Source organism: Bombus vancouverensis, chromosome 5 (assembly GCF_051014615.1).
Source record: "Bombus vancouverensis nearcticus chromosome 5, iyBomVanc1_principal, whole genome shotgun sequence".
NCBI classification, from domain to species: Eukaryota; Metazoa; Arthropoda; class Insecta; order Hymenoptera; family Apidae; genus Bombus; species Bombus vancouverensis.
Genome location: NC_134915.1, coordinates 15,958,335 through 15,971,892, shown reverse-complemented (window position 1 = coordinate 15,971,892; position 13,558 = coordinate 15,958,335). Strand labels below are relative to the sequence as shown.

At 38.4% G+C, this 13,558-nt stretch overlaps 1 protein-coding gene across 5 annotated transcripts in view; it reads left to right on the top strand.

The window, feature by feature from the left end:
- LOC117158663 (tumor protein D54) overlaps positions 1 to 13,558 on the top strand; it is a 22,818-nt gene extending 9,260 nt beyond the window's left edge. Inside the window, exons 1-6 of one of the 5 annotated variants that reach the window (XM_033337808.2) lie at positions 770 to 1,437; positions 4,803 to 4,933; positions 5,621 to 5,769; positions 7,940 to 7,999; positions 9,249 to 9,411; positions 10,486 to 13,558. In XM_033337808.2, coding sequence (XP_033193699.1) covers positions 966 to 1,437; positions 4,803 to 4,933; positions 5,621 to 5,769; positions 7,940 to 7,999; positions 9,249 to 9,411; positions 10,486 to 10,614 — 1,104 coding nt within the window. In that variant the 5' untranslated portion in view covers positions 770 to 965 and the 3' untranslated portion in view covers positions 10,615 to 13,558. Of the gene's footprint in view, positions 1 to 769; positions 1,438 to 2,313; positions 2,532 to 4,695; positions 4,724 to 4,802; positions 4,934 to 5,620; positions 5,770 to 7,939; positions 8,000 to 9,248; positions 9,412 to 10,485 lie in introns of those variants that run through there. The other 4 variants (XM_033337811.2, XM_076619007.1, XM_033337812.2 and 1 more) reach the window with 4 other exon arrangements.

Sequence of the window (13,558 nt, the reverse complement as noted above, 5' to 3'; positions counted from 1 at the left end):
CCACGCGAGACAACATCAGTTGCAAGGAAAGACGGAGGGACTACCAAGTAGGAAATGGTGGGGACCCTAGGTCCCTTCCTCTTTCACCTTCTCGAAAGAGGAACAGGTAAATAACTGGCCGCGATTTCTTTCCTTCGTGGATACGTGGCCGGGTGATACTAGCGCCGTGGTTGGTCAAATTCGAAACTCGCGATCTGTTCGCGTCGGGAAAACGAAGCGTGATCGTGCCAGCTGTGATCGTCGTCTGCACGCGGCGATCGACGCACGTGGTCGTTCGGATCGTTGGCAAAAAAGTTTTAGCGAATCGTCGTTAATCGTTACTCGAATGGAAAACCCTGGATTTAAGAGGTGAAGTTTTTTCGCGGCAATTTTCGATGTGTGCGACACCTAACTTCAACCAAAATTGTTTACGCGCGAGACGCGTGATTGGTCACCGTGCTGTTCACGAAAGTGAGACCAGCGCTTCCGACGAAAAACTTCAGTTTAATTCGTAGATCGTTACGGGGATAATCGCTGTGGTGTGATCTACGGATAAGTTGTGCAAATGGTTTTATTAGCGGGACTGGCGCGGTTACGGTAAACAGTTTTTAGAAGGAAGTCGTTTTACCGGTAGCGAAGGAACAAAGACGCGATATCCAGTAAGAGGACGTTTCATTCGACATGACAAGCATTTTATCAACGATCTCCGATGCAAAGGATAATTAGACATAAAAACGTTTGACAATTTCGCAATGTCGTGGGAGTTTTCTATTTGCAACGTTAAATCTCGGTCGAACGAACTGGTCAAAAGTGGCTGTTTCGCGTTTCATTCGTCCGTTTATTCTACGAACCTTGCTGTCAACTAGTCTAACGTGATTCGATCGAGATTGAATAAATAAAGAGATAAGCAAGTGAACGAATCGAATGATAATTAAATTTTCGCTTCGATACCTCGAGAAGAAAGAAAAACGAGTAACTCCGCTGACATGAAAACCGATATGCCGGACGTTAAACAGGACCAGGCTAAAGTCGAAGATCGCCGAGGTTCTTCGAAACAAAGTACGAGATCGAGAGTGTGTACGGGCCACGGTGAACAGGATTGCTCGAGTGAAAACGAACACGAGTTGGAGTCGCTGGAGTACGAGGAAGACGTTTATTATTCGAATTTAACTGCAACTCCCAGCTTCGACGACATAGACGAGCTGAGCGACGATGCGGACGAAATTATTGTCCATTGCTGGCGGGACTCGAACGGTGATATAGACGAGATCGTGGTTGACGATGCGAATCTATCGGTGGAGACGCAGTTTTTGACGCCTGACGGCGAGGACGGCGCCACTGGTCACGGAAAGAAAAAGAGGAAATCAGTTCGAGTGATATTCCAGGACTTCTCGAAGCCGTATCTGGCCAAGATCAGCAACAGCCAAAATTACAAGAAGTTCCTCGAGTTGGTAAAAGGTGCAGCATATAATTCGCGAGAATGGTACAGTCCGGCGTATAAATTTGTAGCGGCACATGATTTAGAGAACAATTCAAATCACGTTGTTGTTTTGTCTCGAAGTATCGAGACCATTAGGTTATAAGTAACGTAAGAACAAATAAACTCCGGGCAAAACAATGTTGCCGCTACATATAACCGTCAAACGTAGACGAATTCGAATTTTCCGGTTCTCCCCTGACCAGTATAAATAAACGGACGCGATCGCAAGGAAAGGAATTACAGTCAACTGACTGTCGATCAGTTATCAACGAATTATCAGCGATTTAATTAACGAGTCACTAGCGGTCTTATTTTACGACTTATACACTGTCTTAGCGAATCGGTTAGTACGAGCGTCTTTGCGAGCATTATCTGTATACTAATTTATCATTTTAAATATATTCAATGGTTTCAACAACGAGCAATCTCGTCCATTAAACCTTACCGACCAACCGCCCTCTATACATAAACCTTTACAAATTATTCCGAAGCGAAGTACATAATATCGTATCTTGTACCGGTTCTTCTCTCGAACGTTTTGTTCCTCGTACTCGGTAAAACAGTTCGTTATTATTTATCGGTACTTTTAACAACAACAGATCGATCGATACGTCGATCACATCGCCTCGTTGGATATGTGTGTTTCGATTATGAGATCCGGCGCCCTATAAATTTACGAGTGTTGTACATAATTGCGTTATTTACGGTCGAGATCGAGCTCGTTTAGATCGTGTGTAGATAGATGGCGGTCACGCGATGCGCTTGCGTTGAAAATTCCCAGCTGGACTAAAGTATTGCTTTAAATACACGTATTCGTTGCAGATTTATAGCTTATGCGTGTTTTAGACGTCCGATTGAAGTTCGAAGTAAAATATTTTTTCGGGGCCGGCTCCAAGCTGTTGTTTCACGGGGATATTTATCGCTCTTGCGCGAATTGTGGATTGGAACCGGTAGATGCATATATAAACGGCCATAAAAAGTAGAACGATGTTGCAAGATATGAAAGTGAGAACTATATCAACGCTTCGTGGTATTGCTTCCACGGAATACCGACGGGCAACGGTACACCAGGGTAACGTTACGCTACCATTTTGGTAATGACAAGAAACTACTTTTGTATTTTATTTAGAGGCAAAGGATGTTACTGTCGCGATAAATTTCCCTCGTGCACTTGTTCCGTCGTAAGAAAACATTGGAGAAACGAAGCAATGTCGAGCTTGTATCTTTTCGGCGGAAAATTTATATTTGTATGTTGCGAGTGCTGTATCAATGAAGATTTGCGATGAAACGCAACGCGTACTCGTAGGTTGATTGTATTTTTAGCTTTCGAAGCTATTATTTCGATAGTCGATGAATCTATTTTTTATTTCTATCTATGTATGGTTAGGAAAACATTAATAGCACGAAGAACTATTTTTAAATAGAGTTGACGTGAAATTTATACGATGAAATTTCTAATTTTATGTAAGAAATTCACCGATTCGGCTCGTGATATATTTCTGAACCTTTAATCGAAAAATATGTCCTGAAATCTGTGACGCGTTCCTAAATATTCGATTCTTCTGAAAATAATGCTTTCCGATATTATCGACATTTTCGAAGCTACTTGCTTGTTTGTTACACTTCACGCGTCTCATCGCATAAATAAGCGCTGCTTCTTGAATATTAATCCCTTAACGTCGGGCTTCGTGTCTCGTAGAAAAATCGTGTGTTTATATATAACAAGACGAGCCGCTTATCTAATCCGTTTCTTATCTTCGCAGCCTAAAATTCAGACATCGAAATATCTTTGAAACCGCTTCTCTTGTACCAGCAGAGAGACGTTTTATTGGTTTTCAAGGAATCGTGAAGATTGTTGCCACAAATTTTGCACGCTTTACGCGAAGTTTGTCTTTCACGGTGACTAATTATCACAGAGATTAACACTTTTACGTACGTAGTTTCACCAGATCGCTACTACCATCGAAGACACAGGCGGAAATGTAAAATAAAAATCAGGAACATTTTAAAATAAATTTTATAACCGACTGCGAATCTTTCTTACTAAGCATTATTATTGAAGCGTTATTGGCATTATTAATGACTGCGAGGTCTTGTTTTTTCGTTGTTGCTGCAAATAGCAACTTCACCTTATACATGATTTATTTTATTATCTGTCTTGCAAAGAAGACTATGACCTTTTGCCATAAGAAAGAGCACGTGTCAACTTATAATTATCTCAGGTTCGCGTCATTTTACAATCGTTGAAAAATCATATAAATCACAGATTAGAGACGGTAAAATTACTATCGTCGTGCTATCAGTGAAAACGTAGAAAAACTGCTTTATCCGTCGATTTCACGGATTTTCACGGCCGTTTTATTACTTTCACCCAGCGTAAATTGTTTCTCACGTGAAATGCAGAGTTTCGCGATGTTATTGCGCGGAATTTCCGGATTTCCTTTTCGTTAATTCAACATTTTTAATTTGGTGCAATCGTTTACGTAAACCGGAAAGCCGTGCATATATATATATGTATATCTCTTGATATCATTAGTAGCGCGTATTTTATATTAACTTCCTGTTTAAATATAATACGAGCCTTTTTAGACGCTTTTCTTTCGCTTTATCTTTATCCTGTCGAACAATTATCGATAGATACACAAGATTAGATACAGTTGTGCCAGGAAAAGCTAGATTCTAAAAATATCAATATCAGAAAACGTAAAAATCTGACACGATGATTTCATGAAAAGTCATAACTAACGTAAACAGACTACTGCAACAGCTAACATAACAACAATGTAACTAACTCTCTATGTAAGAAGAGACCAGCATCTGCGATTCGAGAGGCTATGACTAATCGTAACACGATCAATAAAATGGCAATGATCCATTCGCCTTCGATTACGGCGGTCGTACACTTGCGTAACTTTTTACGTCCTATTTTTATGATATCCGTGAGTCTGATCACGTTGACCGATTCCTCGATTTGAACCGATTATTCGTACTAAAATCGAGCAATGAATTAAATCGAATACGAACGATACTGATACGACTTGTCTTTTTGACTTGTCCAGTTGCGTACATAGCATGTACAATTTTATTTAGACGAACGAAATTTCGCAACTACTTAATTTACCAAATTTCTATCGACTGAATTCACTCGTTCAAAGTTTATATTCCACCGTACAGAGCTGACTTCGGACAGAATTGTTTAAATAATTGTTAAACAACGCTTTTGGTGTTTACTGTTCCACGCCTTTACCATTATGGAATCTAAGCGTATTTTGGATATTTTATGTATAATTTTTAACGTTCGTGCAACGAAACCGTTTTCTCTAATGCTTTTCGGGGGTTTCAGGAGAAGACGCGACTCTTCACTCGGCCGATTACATCTCGCCAACGTCAGATAACGTAGTGAACGAGCTGCAAGGACTCTCTCTGGAAGAACAGAATCGCCAAAAGGAGGAATGGAGCGCGGAACTGGCCAAGGTACGTACTCACCACGCTTTTTCATTCCGTTTAAAACACTGAAATAGCTAGAATTGTGAAATATGACCAGCAAGAAATTCACCGGCTACAAGATCTATTTCAATTAATTCCGCGAAGACAGTTTTATCCTATACATACTCAAGGTCCTTATTCTTCTTCAACTAGTTGTATTTTTTCAAACACGTTTTCAAAGATAGAAGATGGATTTTGGAGAATTATTAATTACAACGTAAATATACGCACTTGTATTTCAAATAAAACGATCATGCTATCGAGCTACGATGGTTATGTAAATTTATAAAAAATTGTAGCTATATTTTTATTCAACCTTTTAGACATCCTCCACATAACTATGGTTACTACTATTTAGTATATTTCGTTAGAGAACATTTGCGTTGAATCTTTAATTCCCTTGCTCATTGGAAAAATAATTCTCAATAGACGCAAACGTTTTTGCAATTATTAAATACAATAATTTTACGAATAAAAACGTCACTTTTATCGATTATGGCGGATTAATATTCACATAGCTCAATTCCCTTTATAAACTGCAAATAATATATACATTCGACATAGTTTTCTCGGATTTTTTACGCTTAATTACCGAAAAGTCTCAGCGCAAAAGAGAAACTCGAGCATGAACGATTAACTATTTCGCGAAGAAGCTGAAGAAGCCGCGTGTCGTAGGTGGAAGAGGAGATTCAAACCCTGAGGCACGTGTTGGCGAACAAGATCAGAGTCTCTCAAGAGCTGAAGAGGAAGCTGGGCATCAGCGTTTGGAAAGAGATCACCGACGACATGAATCAGGGCTTGAAAAACGTTAAGGAGAGTCAAGTGTACGTTTTTATTCAGTCCTGCAGAAGCACGTACTTCTTTCTTTATCTTTCACCCTCATTTTGCACGAACGGAGTCTCTGGCTGGGTTTTTGCCAGCGCTGTCACGCGCAGGCTTGTCAGCAGCATGATCTATTCAACCATTTCATCGTTACGTATTTAATTGATACTCGATTATGTTATTTAATTTCGCTAAATGAGATACTTGTTTCGACCTGTTAATCGAGCAGAGCTAGTCATTTATCTCTCGACGATTGAATGAAAGAATATTCGCGACGGATAAATTATTTAGCTAGAAAATTCTCTATTTCCTTCGTACGAATTACATTACGGTTGTGCTTCCGTGGATATTAAATCAATACGCTTCGTGACTCTTTGAAATCAAAAGCTTCATTTTCAGAAGAAAAGGAGGAAACACTATAAACGTCTGTGAATTGATTTATATAATACTCTTCTTCGCTTTCTTTACGCTTGTCATTTTTTCTTTGTAGTCTGACAATTTTTACGATACGATTAATTCAGCGTACTTTTTCAATGAAGTTCTTTGAAACGAAAAGCTGCTGCTTCGAAAGAAAAATATTATAAATGTCTATGTATTCTTTTTTTACATAGCAACCTTCTATTCTTCCTCTTCTATGCGTTTACCTGTGAAAATCGAACAAAGTGAAACTTCCTTTTTAAAATCGAAAGCTTCGTTCTCGTAAGAAAAATATTATGAATATCTTTGAACGTATTTACACAGCGACCTACTTCTCTTTCCCGTTTTTTTTCTTTTTTTTTTAAATCGTTAAACAAAGCGAAACTTTTTAATACTATATCAATGAACGCTGCTGTGACAGCGCCGCTACAGTACAAAGGATTCAACTTTTTGTTAGGGTAACTGAAAATTCTATCGAAGAGAGAGCCAATGTATAATTTCCAATTTACGTAGCAGTTACGGTTTAATTATACTGTAGCTGTTCTGTTAACAGGTTAATTTCGTTTTACCGCATGCTGCTGATGCCTGAGACTTCAAGCACAGTTACGAATGCCACACGCGAACAATTTGTGCGGTTCGAGCTAGAGCTATGAAAGCTTGTCGCTACTAGAAATGACGTCGAGGTTGCTGTAACTTCGTCCTTATCGGAATCGATGCGTCTATTCGTGCCGTTCACGGGCCAAAACGATCAACTTTACCCTACGAAATCTTTGAAATTTCACCGCCAAACTATCTTTATAACTTCGTCAATTTTCTCTGTTAATTTTTGTTTCGCCATGTTGATCGAATTTGGCAAATGAACGGTTCGTTTGTCTCTTCGTAAAGCATTCTCAATTGTCGCGCAATTTAAGTAGATGTCCGTTGTTGAGAGATCCCATTTTGTTATTTCGTTCGACAGGTTTTTAAATCACCTGTAAAGATACCGCGATAGACGAAACGCATGCATAATACGTAAGTTTTTGTACAGTTACACGTGTATCAACGATTTACAGTTAGATGTGTGCGGATAGACAGAATTGTCATTGTATCTGACGGGTTTCAAACGGATTGGAAGAAACGGGGCGGGTTCGATTCTGGATTCTTATATCATCGTGACGAAGTGTCATAGTTGGGTATGATAGAAATGTAATAGAATACAGGGAGTGCCAGTATGTAATCGTAGTACAGTCGACAACGATGTTAATTCTATGGAAGCAAACAAATTCGAAATAATAGGAAAAGAATAGAATTAAATTTTCTCATACGAGCTTCCGTATCCGATAAAATCGAATTTCACTGTTTGTTTAATCGATTAACGCGAACTCGACTGATTACCAACTGGGCACGAGCGAGTAATTAACAGGAATAAGTAAACACGGGGAAATAAGTCAGGAACGTAAAATGAAATTTTTCTATGGCAGACTTCGTTGTTGAGAAAATGAAGTTGCAAACGTGTTTAGTTAAAAATTGCTCTGGAATCTTCCGAATTTCATTTTCTCAAAAAACAAAACGCCAGACGAATAAATTTTATTCTATTTTCTCGATTTTATCCGGACTACATGGATATCCGCACTCGTCTAATGAAAGTTGATTTTTTAATTGCGCGTAAGGTGACGGCTGCCAGCCCTCCGTACCTTTTTCGTTTATTTTCTGCTACTTCTGCTCTTCAGACATGTAGAACACTTTTCTTTGACTTTTGGTTGGGTTCTCATTCAGTTATCAGAACGTCGGCGAGAAACTCGGTCAGTTCAGCAAGGCGGTCACCGAGAACACTTTGTAAGTACACAAGCAATCGTGTTATCCTTTCAGATCCAACATTTCTTCCATCGACTGTTAACCGTAATCGTCTTCGACTAAAATAAGCTTCTTTTCTTCTTTCCTTTCTTTTCTTTCCTTCTTTTTTCTTCCTTAGAATCCTCGACTGGTGTAGCGCGAGTCAGATCGTCGATAAACGAGCAATAAATAGATAATTGATCGAGAAATAGTCCCGTTAACAATTAAGGAACACACAGGGAAAACCTGCTTACATCGATATTATTATATCGTAGAAAATTACGTGATTACATAACTCGGATGAAGATCTTGTTAAACTCAAAGATACGAGCTTTTTAGAAACAGCTGATAAACGTAGTTTCGTAACAAATCAACGATATAATGTAACGACGAGCGATATTTCTAAAACGTCCGAGACACTGGTAAACAGTTGTTGCCACATATTTCAATAGGAAAATTAAACGATGAAAGAGAAATTACTAACATGAGATCGATCGATATCTCGAATTTCAAAATCGTTCCTCCGTGAGATGAATAAAACCCGTGGCTCCTGTAATCCTCCATTCGTTCTGCATCGCAAGAGTACCAAAAGCAATCAACGAGAAGTACAACGCGCTGAACGTGGAAGGACATACGTTACGTTTGCGAGCGACCTGATCGCGCCGCACCATTTGAGGGTTGTGTCCGAGAGAAATTTTGGATCACGATATTAACGCGATTTATACGTATTAGACATAACTTGCCCTTGCCACGATGTTCCCTTGCACGTTGTCACGCCACTCGCGCAAAATTCACAATGCTTCAGGTTGTTCTAATTGCTCTAACGTGGACGAAACGAAGTATGTACAGAGGCTCGAGAAATAATCAGATAGAAAAATAGAAAGGCACGCACCGCTAAGCTAATTAGTGTCCAAGATAGAAAGTCGGTGTATCGACCTCGGGTTGCCACGAAACAGCGTCTTTTGTTAGCCGCTTGCGTAAAAGTAACGATAGCAGAGAAGCATAAGCTTTTCTAATGATGGCAATCTAACGATGAGCACGGAGTGCTTGTGAATAACGCGATGTAAATGTGTGGTTACGAGATTGCGGAGCTTGCCGTGTGTGTGAAAGTAAAATGCATGACATATACATCGAGCTTGAGTCATTATCGAAGTCCCGAGCAAAAGCATCTGTGACCACGGACAACGCGACCTTGCCTGGACAGAACAAGTTCCGCGTAAAATGAATATTTATCATTTTCCTCCTTCCACAGATTCCAGAAGACAGAGTCTGTATTCAAGACCACGGCTGAGAAGACGACCAGCATTCTTGGCGGCTTCGGAAGTGGATTATCCATGAAGCTCGGCCAGATGCGTAACTCCGACAGCTTCCGTTCCCTAGAGGAACGAGTTGGATCTGCCTACGAGAACATGAAGGTTGTTACCGACGATTGAAAGAATTTTCCGCTTCTTTTTTAACCTTTTAGAAGAGCTTTCGTTAAACCTGTCGCGTTTCTTCGGCCCATTTCTAGATTGTTGATTTTTACGCGAATTTCGAGCGTTTCCTAATCTTGGCAAGATCTTTTTTGTCGTTTTATCCGTAGACAGTGACACATAGCTCCACCAAGTTTCGTTTAAAAAATGATAACACAAAACTTGTAAAGCCTGGCTTGTTAAACTGCGGGCCGTGACCCTCTTAGTTTCCTTAACGCGTCCACAATGATCGGAAGAAGATAGCTAAGACCCGATGTTAATTAAGATACGTTATTAGAGTCCCCTGTAAATGTTACGTTCTCATGAACCTCTTGGATTTTTATTCTACGTAAAAGATCGTACGCGTTGATACTTCTTAAAGATCTTAATAATAAAATAACGCGTGTCCTATATCGGATTTATACGTAATTCGTGCATATTACGAAAGAGAATGAAATAATGCGAACAAGTTAACTCATTTCGTCTTACGACTCGTTTCGTCTTTGGATACCAGGATTACGCTTTTAGACTTAATAGACGAATCGTGAATAATTTCGCTGTGTGAAATTTCATTCTTTGTGTTCGTTTTAATTTACGTGTATTCAACTTGTCCTTTTCAACTTGTGCATCGTGATCCTCTTAGGCTTCGAAATATTTTATTTTTAGACTGGCTGTTCTTAGTTAGTTGACAATTGTTTAATTTAATAGGACCACGTTGACGTATTTTATGAATAATGTTAACACTGATTTGCGTTAAACGAAAGAAAGAAAACATAGTACGCGAGTGCGTGTAAGGATGAACGGCGTCGTGTGTGCGTATGAATATGTGGAATTTTGCATTGATGAAAGATGCGGGTGAAGATGCGAGAACGAAGAACAAATGCGGATCGGATGACAGAGGTTAGTGAAAGAAAGAAATCCGGCTGTTTCGTGTGTAACGGATTAATAGAACAGGGTCAACAGAGATTTGGGGATAGCTGTTTTGTAGCTTTTGAAAACCGACGCCGAAGATAGTTAATATGGTACGTTATGTTTCAGACGAAAGTCGTGCCTTCAAGATCCAGCTCAATGCAAAGCTTCAATGAGATGCTTCGAGACACGGAATCGTTACGCTCGGCGCCAACAGCTACCAGCCCGACCATTCCGGAAGACAAACTTCTGTCTTAGAGTTGGGCATCTCGAGTTTACATCGATTTCTGCCTCTTCTCTGCGTAACATGCTGACGCGTCGATCCACGATGCCGGTGTTTCGCCCTATGCTACAAACTATCACTTTCCACTGCGTATTGCTATTAATCAGGGCTATGCGATGTCGTCTACGTAATCGAACGTCTATTAAAACGAAACAAAAAAGTAAAAAAAAAAAGTCAAGTCAGTCGTGGAAAATGAGTTGGCTTCGCGGATATCGATCGGTATGATGCAACGATTCGAACAATTTGTGTATTTTGGATGTTTCCTTGCGTGCACAAAGCTGTGTAGGACAGTGGACGTTGTTGGAAGCAACTTGATGTTTCTTCGTGATTTAATAAGTTGCACGATATGCCCTGTTGAGAACAGAAAAGCTAATTTGTGATCCTTTCTTTTCTTTAGTGATTATTTTTGTTTATTTTTTTTTTTTTTTTTTTACGAATTGATTTTTAGAAATGCGTGGAGAAATCTTGTTGATTTTTAACATGTGACGTTTCTTTTATTTTGTTTCTCCTTTTTCTTTTTTGTTGTTTAAAGAACATGCAGGATCTCTGTGTTAATTGATCCTTTTACGGTGACAAGCTTATCAGCGTTGTATCAATAGTTTGCGTTTCTTCGTATCGGGAACATGTTACTCAAGAAGATGGCAATTGATTTCTTTACTTTATCGAACTTATTTGCACTACAGCGATTTTAATAACGTATAATATAATATATCGTTGGATACGTACCTTAACGTTTAGCGGTTCAACCTGTTTTTGCACCACGAATTCGTGAAAGTAGGCACACACGCTTTGAATAGATATTTTACTCTGGTGGCGTTCTCGTCCCTTTCCGGATATCGATAATCTTAACATCAGAAACGATACCTCGATGTATTCCTATGACATACGAATTCTGACTAGCAATCTTCTTCGATAAGACTCGTGCTTCGACAATACTATCTATTTTCGTGTGATAGAAAATGATCGATCTGTATCGTGCAGTCTATTTGAAAATAATTCGAATTCGTGCAGTAACATTTGTAGAGTTTCCAGGATTACTTTACGCGGGACACAGGTGGCCGCCATTGTTTCGCAATTATTCGATTCATCTTAAATATTCCCGAAAATATTTCTGAATAGGTATCTATCTTTGTACGTTGATAAATGTCCTTATAATTACGTTATGAAACATTTTATAACTCGTTGCATTTAAGCGAGACTAATATCGATCTTAAATAACGAAGCTGTTACGGCTATTACGACCATGTAATTTCGTTCAAAATCGAAATCTTATCGTTGTGAGAATTAATAAACGCGATACTGTTATACATGTTCGCAATGAATCAAATTCTTCAGCACTATGCTTGAACATATAGAGAATGGTCGATAAGTCACTTTCCTTCCCATTTAAGAGCTGTATAACTTTCTTTATTATATATTTTTAAATTCTTATTTCAGACTTTTGAAAAAATTTGCAATGTAGAAGCAAGTACAAGTATTACAAAAAAAAAAAAAAAGAGAAAAGAATACGACCTGATTTCTTTTTGCGACATAACATTACACCAAACTATAATCTTTACAGAATGCAATTCTTATTGATGTTCAAATCTTGAGTTTCTACTGCCCTAAAATCTGCTATTCTGATAATTGACACACCCATTGAATGAAAATGTACCTGGCATCTCTTTAAAATAGCGTTAGAACAATGGAGCGTCGATTTTGAAAATAATATTCGATAATTTTTATTCGTTGCTCCGTAATAATTGTCGTTATGATGGATGTTGACTTTTCTATTATAAATCTTCGAAAGTCTTTAAAAATTCGAAACAGGTATTTAAAGATATACAACGAAAAAGAGTTTTCTAGAACCAATCGATGGGAAGGTGAGTTATGCGTTACACTATATTTAAGAAGAATTGTTTTTGCCTTGAAGAGTTTATGAGGATTATAAGGATGGCTTGGTACGGTAGTCAATGGTACAGCGAGGCTTCCCGTGTTCCGTGATCATTGAGCCTTAAGGACGACTTTTAAAGAAACACGTGTAAGACCGATCTAATTGCAAATTGTCTAGGAAAGCGAAGAATATTTTTTACTAAGCTCTAGAATGAAATTATGTGGCGCGGACGCGCGATGACCAGAGCGCGTTTGCTTGTTTAAGAAATTCGTTAATTTAAGAAGTCGGACACAGATATTATAAATGCGTATACATAAAGCATTTTCTGCCTATTTAACGAACTCTATATGTCATTGAAACTGGATCTAATCCCTGCGAATGTGTCGTAAGATCTGCGCTCGTATCGTCATCGACAACCTGCTACACGATCTACTTGTTCATATTGGAGAATAAATTATTTTGAAAAATGCTACACGTGAAGAGCGATTTTTCATCCATAGTACAGGGCGTGACTAAACGTTTGTTACATATTAAAAATCTATGTGTGCTTCTTAATTATATGGAACTTATTCGTACTTATAATGGCAATTTAATAATATATTTTTTATGAAAATTTCTGCAGTTTCCCTTTCTTTTGCTAGTTTCAGTAGGGTCTCTACGATTTCTAGTTAATTAGATAAGATTGTTCATTTAGATTAAGATTATTCCACGGAATATTATTATATATTTGACAATCATTTTCTACGTAATTCATTATACATTGGCGCTGTGTGATTATTAATAGAAATTAGAAATAATTCTTTGTTTTATGATTGATTTTTTTCCCCTTTATACAGAATGTAGAATGTTTCAGAGTTTCTTTTTTGTGTTACATGATACAGTGTGTCATTGGAATAATCTTGCATATTGTTTAAGTATATATGTACTTTGTATGATATTTTAAGATTACCGTCCTAATATAAGAAACAATTTGTGGAAACTACTCTACTTTCGAGTGTTCCAGTTTCCTGCTTATAATAAATGGACCACTTTATAGACTATCTTAA